Genomic DNA, 8,708 nt, shown 5'->3' with positions numbered 1-8,708 from the left:
GGAGGGCAGCTGCAGTTCTGGGCATGCTGCCAAACCGACAAGCATGCGGCGGCCCAGGGACCCATCCCAGATGGTCGACACGGACATCGCCCCCAAGCGACGCCAAAACCGCCGGAGAGCCCCAAGAACATGGGACTCCGAGGTCAATGGACCTCCAGGTCACCGGATCCGGGCCCGACAGAACCAGAGCAGGGTCAGTCAAGGCAGGGGCACAGGAGACGCCACCAGCACGACCATGGCCACCAGCAGCGCAGGAGGAGCCGGCCGGGCCCTAGCAAGCCCAGATCTGAGCCCGCAGGCCCAAATCCTGCCGCCACAGGCAAACCCTAAGTGACCCAGCCGTCGACGGACGAGGCAGCGCCGCGCGCGAGGACCCCTCCACGACGCGGCCGCAAACCTCACGGCCCCCCATGGCCGGAGCTGCGCCGGACCGAGCCGGTTCCGGCGAGCCTCACCACGGCAAGGGCAAGGACCGCCCCGTCGGGCCCTGCAGGCGCGCGGTGGGATGGGAAAAACCGCCGCCGCCAGCACCGCCCGGGTTTTGCCCGGCGGCTCCCGCCGGCGGCGGCGGTGGGGGAAGAGGAAGGGCGGCGCTAGAGGGAGGTAGCCGGCGGGGCGCCCCGGTCGCCCCACGGGGGGAGCGACGGGAGCGAGCGACTCGGGGGGTCTATCCTAATCCTTCCAATGCTTGCTACCGTAGGAATTTAAGTGATTTGGGATTTCAGGGGAGCTCGGGACAGGAGAGCGCCATGGTCTGGCAGAATTTGAGGATCAGCGCTGGCATTTTCTGTTTGAGGATAAAAATAATAAATTTGTAGGTTTCGGCGGTGTGAAAAGGTCGAAAGAAAGAGTACTCCCCATGGGGAGGGTAATCTGGACGCTGCTGATCAATAGGATAATATCGTGTCCTCATTCCGTCGCCGTGCTCCAATTCCTCGCATAATTCAGGATGTGATATCGTGTCCTGATTCCTCACATAATTCAGGATACACCCGCGAAAAAAATGAAAAAAAAAAAGTTGATTCACCGTGCTCGTTACATAAACCTCATATCGTGTACTGTCTGCAGAACCATACGTAGCAGCCAGCCAGAGAAATTATGTACATAAATCTGCGTATTCCTTTCTACTAGGTTTCTACTTGACCTCGCAACTTATATACGGCATACTATGTATGCACGCTGTGACCGTGAAGAACGATGTAGAGCGCCTCACGCGGTTTCGGCGAACCCAATCCTGCTCTGGCCAAAGTCAAAGACAGTGTGGTAGGCGCCCATGAAGACATCTCCGAGTATCCTGCGATATCGAAACAAGATAACATGATCTCCAAGAATAAAAAGGAAATGCAACACAAGGTTGCAGTTTGGATGATTATGCCGCCTACCAGAGCGGGCCACGAGGGGGTGGAACGTCGAACGCCATGAACCCGCTTATGCAAATGGTCTGGCCTGACTGCTCCAGCTTTACCACATACTGCAGCGCAAAGGAAAAACGATCAGATCATTGCATAAATAAATAATGTATGAAACAGAGTATGAAGAGTGGCTAAGGCAAACAGTCAGTTTGAACCCAGCCAACATCATTCAGACTGGTCCTAGCTGACTATCTTATCTGAAGCCTGAAGGTATGACTTGGTATATAGATGTCATGTCTCCAAGAATTATAACACTTCAGAGCAAGTTTGGAGAAAATAATAATTTTACCTGCTCTGGCGTCAATCTGAATGTCTTGTTAGCTATGGTGAAGGCAAGATTAGGCATCTTCGAGATCTGATGGCAATCGACAGTCGATTCTCCATTTGGGCTCGGGAGACGCTCACAGAGCTGCAACTCACATTGAAAGCATACTTCATCTATCACACTCTGCACCCACTTGACAATCATGAAAATATTCGTGTGGCATAAGTAACCAGTTGTACTAACCTGATTCACATACTGCAAGATGAGCTCTTTCGTTTGGTTTTGTCGAAGCTGATTCTGTATCCAAACAACAGCCATCTCACAGGCAGTGCAGAGAAGATCGGAACCCCGTTTCTCTTTCTCGACAACTGATTCAATTGGGTTGCTGCATGGTAGTTCGTGAAAACAAAGTTTGTTAGTATGGATTTTTTTAATACACATGTGGCAAAATGGTAGAGACTTCATGCGTACCTGACAGAGTGACTACCATCAAACACGCAGAGACCGATTTGACTGCACACTTTTTGTGGCCTTGTCTGCTCAACCACAAAGTATATATTGTTTGTATATTTGGTTAGTTCAAGATATGATAAAATTTGATTGAGATGCATCAAGATTCCTGCTAGCATCGTAAAAATAATAGGAGGGGAAAGCAGAAAACCTGTGCTACGAGCATCTCAAGGATCATCTCTCCATACTCTCTCACCACCTGCTTGCATTCTGTACTGATGATACCCTCAGCCCCAATTGCATGGTTGACTTGGGCCACTATTGTCTGCAGCCATATAAGATACAAAAGTTTCAGCTAGTAGAAAAGATATTCTGAAACATGCCCATGATGTACCACTTAAGAGATCAGAAAAAATGCATACTGTTGGGCCAGTGAGCAGTGATGTCCCCGAGTCAACAATTGCAGCGCAACCGCCAGTACAGAAGCCAGTTGATTGGCCATCGATAAGAAGATCACCCATTTCAAACTGCCAGTAGCCTTTGCGAGTGACAGGAACATATGTATGTTCCCCCTTGTAGTGCTTCTTGTCTACTCCCCCAAAGACGAGCTCACCTCCCGTGGTCGCATCGGGATCACGGTTAAGCCAGAATGAGAAGATGTCCTTAGCAATCAGTTTCTGCTCTTGCATGCTCTGCCTGTTTGTTCATACAGCATAGGAACGGGTATTAAAGCAACAACATCGTTGGGATTGTGACATCATACCTATCCAAGGGATTGAATATATACCAAATTGGAGGGGCACTTCCCACAGATATCTCGGGAAATCCAAGCCCAAGTATGCCATCAAACTTTCCGATGATAAAAGTAGGACTTTCTTCGCGGGTTGTCTCGATAAATTTCTGAAAGAACAATAGAGCTACAGCAATGGTTATAATGCATACACATGTTTTACTGAGCTATCCGTTCAATAGTTCACCTGATTTTTTACAACAAGGTCACCAACTAACACGCTGTCCTCACTGAAGAAGCCAGCAATTGACCCAGAGCCATAGCTAATTGTGCAAGCTTCTCCTGAACAGTTTTAACAACTAAAATTACAGCTGTGCAACAAGTCAAGAGTCATTACTCCCTTATTATGGATCGGAGAGAGTATGTTCATACCATTCTTTTTGTAAGTACTTGATTTGATTGACTTGTACTTATGGTGCAAGTAGCATGCTACCTGGAATACATAGAACACCAATGCATCAAAGTTATGTTTTCTGTCATACGAAAGAACCATGGTATCAATAGATCTGTTAGGCAACAAAACTTACCGAAAAATAGCATTTCGACGATGGAACCCACAAGTTGGAGCTCCCGGTGTCAAATATCACCGTGAAGTTTTGTGGCGGTGTGCCGACACCAATCTCTCCATAGTATTGGGTGTCAAGGTAGTTGTCCAAAGGAACTATGTCATCGCCTGAAACGCCGAAATAGCGGTGATATCCATCATCAGACCTCTCCTGCCTTGCCAACTTTGCGGCAGACAGAGTTTCACTGTCCAGCCTCTTCTTGCTCAGGTTGATCCTCAGCAAGCCATCAGAGGAAGCGCCAAGAAGCAAGGCACACGAGAGGGTCCACAAGCAAGTGACCACGAAGAGATGCCTCAGCCCCATATGGCCCCAGAACACCCTGAGCAAAATAATCCCAATCAGCAAAATAATCCCCTATAGTGAATCCAATAATATATCATGTTTACAATCGACCGAGATTAAACAGATTTTGATCAAAATCAGGTAGAACCCTATCTATATATTGTTTGGACGGACTCCCCCATCCCTCTTATCTGGAAACAGCGGAGGGATGAAATTGAATACCTAGGAATACTCAGCAAAAAAGATAAAATACAGAGGGAGAATCAAGAGCTTCCAGTATGGTAGGGTTGATAGTGAACTGCTTACAAATCATGACAAACTCAGTAGCTAAAAATTGCATAATAATAGCTCAAGGATCTGAGCTTTTGAGTGATGACAAATGATTAATCTCCTGCTAGTCTCATAGACTCTTCATACCTTGTTTGTGACGACAGGAGACCTTCCTTCCCGAAACTAGTCTGCCACCAGAGGAGAGTGGAGAAGAACTGGAGGGGAAAGAGCACACCAATGGGATGAAGGTGTTGTTTAGTCCTATGGCACTGATAGCGACGTTTGCTCACTTCCAAAGAATGGAATAAAGTTTCCTTGCTGCCGCTCCATTGACCTGTGGACCCAAATGCAGCCTGGCCTACATGTCAAAAACAGGATCGAATGGTTCATTCTCAAAGGCTAATACACCCTCAATCCAAATGTAAAAATAAGTTTACTTCTAGACGGTCTTAAGTTAAACGTAATAAAATTTGACCTATTTTATAGGGAAATGAAGCAATATTTATGGCATCAAATTAGTATTACTATAGATCCGTTTCAAATGCAGTTACATAATATTTCAATTCGATATCGTATATGTTGCTACATTTGTCGACAGAGTTAGTTAAATTTTAAATAGTTTCACTTAGATAAAAACGAGTACACTTATTTGTGGATGGAGTGGGTAATAATGAAAGAGATTTATTTGCCGAAAATATAGTGAAAGGGTTCTGTAATTTCACGGAAGGAGAGAAATGTGTTTAGGAAATTAAAGGAAACACAAGTACACAACATGTTGACGATTTGGTGTTAGGGTTGATGGAGAGATGTCTAAAAACATCTTTAGCAGCCATCTGTTGGGGGTTACTCTGTTTCCGTGAAAATTGGGTTGTTGCATAATTGTTCGTGAAAATAAAGTTTGTTAGATTGAAAAAAAAATTCAATACACATGTGGCAAAATGGTTGACTCCATGTGTACCGGACAGAGTGACTACCATCAAAAATCAGAAACTTCTGACCATTCGTTTGATAGACTGAAAAATATGACCATTGGGTTAGATTTAACTGGAAAAAAGTTCCACCGTTGCCATTACACAAAAATAATAACGTATCCCCATTGTTTCTTTTGTTTTCCTTTTTCTTCACGATGGGGCCGCTGCATCGAGGTGACCTTGATGCCGCAGCTAAACGTAGAAGGCCCAACTCTATACGCTTTGATATATGCATCAATGCATGAGACGCATAGATGCAATGCATCTTCAAAAAAGAAGAAGAATAATGCATGCACTGCCTGGACTAATTTTCCAATCTGAAGAACTACACCTCTGACCTCTGTTAAGGAAACAATAGTAGAATACATACACCACAAGAACAGGATCGGAGGTGATGCCACCAGCCGCCGTGAAGAGGAAACCGAACCTGGTCAGGACTTTCCGTTGACAGAAAATATATCCAGCCGCACTTCCTTGTGCATCCGAGTTAATAGCATAAAATCACCACTTAACATGCTAAACATTAACTATAGTATCACTTTACATTTTTATAGCAATAAACCACGGATAGGGATTTTGGTGCACATGGGTATTAGTGCTCCCTTCACTTGCAGTTTTTTGAAAATTTTAAAACCTCACACGTTTATGTTTTTAAAAATTATGATATTAAATATGTAGATATATATGCAAATGAGAAGTGTATGCAAAAAAGTCCTGGTAAAAAATACTTTAAATTTTAGAAAATACAAAAAAACAAATTTCTAACAAAAGGATACACTATTGTAATACTATTTTACTATCATTTACTGTCAGTTTTTGCATACACCCCACCCATATATATCTATCTATATATTTAAGGCCATAATTTTTTAAGACTTAGAAATGTGAGATTTTAAAATTTTAAAAAATCTAAAAGTGGAGAGAGCATTGGTGTCCATGTGTCAAAGATATTTTTTGAAAAATCACTACATTTTGTTAAGACTAATCATATTAAGAAGTAACGGAGGTGGCGTCTTGGCTCATAGGAGCAAATACTTTTATTATATAAAATAATTTTAAAAATGTTAAAAAAAAATTGACATAAATTTTTTGGTGTACATCATGACGTTCTATGTTCGTACACAAGTTTTCGTGGAAAAACAACATTTTATGTGATGTGTATAAAAAAGACAAAAAAATGCGTTGTACGTGGTTGTATTACATCAAAATTTGTCTCTTTACAGGAACCACATATTTTTTTTTTTTTTCGAAAATTTGTGTACCAACATAAAATGTCTAGATGTACATGTAAAAATTTAGTTTAGAATTTTTTAACACTTCAAAATGTGGATTCACACAATGGGAGCAAATGCTCCTATGAGGCAAAGTTTATTTTCTAGTAACATGTTACTACTCTATGTTACCTCATTCATTGTGGTTAGTAACATCAAAATAGTATCATATATATATATATATATATATATATATATATATATATATATATATATATATTCATTAATTAGATTACAAACTTATTGTTTATTAGAAAATATGATGTTACAGTAACTACACTAAGTAGTCTAATGTTTCGTACAAAAACACTAAACTCGCTCTAAGTATAAATTAACAGAGATTCTGACGGTCCAGACCCACCTGCAAAGCTGACATGTCCAAAAGTTTCTGAGGTGGACCGTGGACTAGGTCCCACATGTCAGCACAATTATGAAAATAAAAATATTTGAAGAACAGAAAAAAAAAAGTGGAAAATGGAAGAAAAAAACCATCTTGTTCCTCTCTCATCGCGACCTGCACGGCATCACCGCCGCCGCCTACCAATCCACGCCTCCGGCGACCTCACCGCCCGACCGCGAGGCTTCTTCTTCAAGGCCGGTGGACAGGGAGGCGCTGCTCCTGCGCCTGCTGAGGGGGGTGCCGGAAGCGCTGCTCCTGCTCCAACCATCCCGACGCCGGCGCTCGGTCGTCCCCCGGGCCGGCTGAGGCGGAGATCGCGCTCGACAAGGTGGGGGCCATCTGTCTGTCGGCGGCGGCCGCATCGCCGGGCAGCCGCAGCAGGGGAACAGCCCGTCCTCTCTCTCTCTCTCTCTCTCTCTCTCTCTCTCTCTCCACGGTATAAGCAGAGGACGCCACCGCAGTGAAGATGCCATTCACGGCGAGCACATGTGCGACAGCGGCGCCCGCGCACGAGCGGAGTAGGAGCCGGTGGCGGCAGCGTTCTGCGGTACCCGCGTGAGTGCAGGAGAGCGGCAGCGGCATTCGGCGGCACCCGCGCGCGAGTCTACCACGGGAGAAGGGGCGTGCAGCTGCGCTCGGACGCAGCGGCCTGCTCATGGATTCAGCAGACAGTTCAAAAGGTTGCAGACCAGGCTAACGAAAGTTTCGTAAGGGACTGGAGCAGGCTAGACAAAAGATCCTCTTTCTAAAGAGATTTGATTCGGAACTCTTATATGTCCAAGGTCAATATGGAAATTCTTTCAGAGGTTTTCCCTTACTTTGTCCGTGTCAACAAACAATTCGAAATACCTCGACTTTTTCAGAACAGGTCGAATCCGAGCTTTTTCGAGTTTCTCAATGGTCCCTCTACGCAATTCTTCTGAATTTCTAATAGTACTCAAGATCCTCTGTTTTCGATTATCTAATAAATCTTTTAATGAAAGTAGATTATTTTGCTATTAAGTTTACAACTTTTATGATATATATATAGAAATATCATAGAATAGAGATATAGAATTTTTGGTCGGGAAATTAGAATGAATCATTGAGTGAAAAAGGAGCAAAGAATGGCAAAAGACGAGACTCTACTAGTCTTCACTCTTGTGGTTTCCTCGGTTTCTGTTTTCTTATTCGGGATCTTGCTTTTCATGGTTCTCATCTCTACAACTCGCGATTTTCGCGAGAGAACCAAATCCAGGTAAGTCAGTCAAGATGATAGGTCTGAAATGAAGAGTACCTTATTTCTTAGCCTTAAGGAAATGCTTGTCTTATTGTTTTTTCTTGGTTGGCACGCTCCCCCTTGTGAAATAAGTCTTCTATCTGCACACGTTCCTGGGATACTTTCACCCATCCCTTGAGGCTTCGTTCCCGCTTTGAATTGGCCTGTGCCCGTTGATGAATCATCAATCCATTCAGCCGTCACGCCGAGAAGACGGACTCTTCCTTCCCTTCGGTACTCGGAGATACTCCTTCGGTACTACTTGGCTACTACTTGAACAGATGGGTTTAGTCCCTTCCTTCGGGCAACGTTTTCTCCGGGTACCACCGGCTTACCACCGGGTTGTTCCCAGGTTTAGCCAAGGCTTAGCTCAGGACCCCACTACTCGTCGTATTTGGTTTGGTATTGCTACCGCACATGATTTCGAAAGTCATGATGATATTACTGAAGAACGTCTTTATCAGAACATTTTTGCGGCGCCCAGACTCAAGTGGAGCAGGGAGACGGCCGTGGTGGTCAATCGGAGGAGAAGGACAAGAAAGATAGGGATATCCCAGTTCGCCCTCTTTTTTTCTTTTTTGTACTGTAGAAGTGTAGATATTTTGATTTTTCTATGGGATTGATAGATGGGCCTGTTTTTTTTGGCGTGTTGATTCTTTCGACGGGCGCGGCCTTCTTCGTTCGGTTGATCCAGTCGAGGTGGTTTTCCTTGGCAAACCCTATACACCGACCAGGTCGGCGCGTACCGCGCGCCGCACACCCCGCGCGCGGTA

General features: G+C 44.5%; 1 protein-coding gene across 1 annotated transcript; it reads right to left on the bottom strand.

The window, feature by feature from the left end:
• Positions 1-935: 935 nt before the first annotated feature.
• On the bottom strand, positions 936-4,334 carry LOC127341239 (aspartic proteinase). The gene is made up of 12 exons (XM_051367033.2): positions 4,183-4,334; positions 3,445-3,802; positions 3,290-3,350; positions 3,105-3,199; positions 2,915-3,027; positions 2,550-2,823; positions 2,339-2,452; positions 2,149-2,213; positions 1,921-2,062; positions 1,702-1,821; positions 1,383-1,471; positions 936-1,294 (listed from the first exon to the last, which is right to left on the bottom strand). Exons 2-12 carry the CDS (start codon positions 3,784-3,786, stop codon positions 1,210-1,212), a joined length of 1,500 nt encoding a protein of 499 aa, XP_051222993.1. The 5' UTR covers positions 3,787-3,802; positions 4,183-4,334; the 3' UTR covers positions 936-1,209.
• Positions 4,335-8,708: the final 4,374 nt, after the last annotated feature.

Source organism: Lolium perenne, chromosome 3 (genome assembly GCF_019359855.2).
Source record: "Lolium perenne isolate Kyuss_39 chromosome 3, Kyuss_2.0, whole genome shotgun sequence".
Lineage (NCBI taxonomy): Eukaryota > Viridiplantae > Streptophyta > Magnoliopsida > Poales > Poaceae > Lolium > Lolium perenne.
Note: the sequence above shows the minus strand (reverse complement) of the source record. Positions and strands in the feature narration are given on the sequence as shown.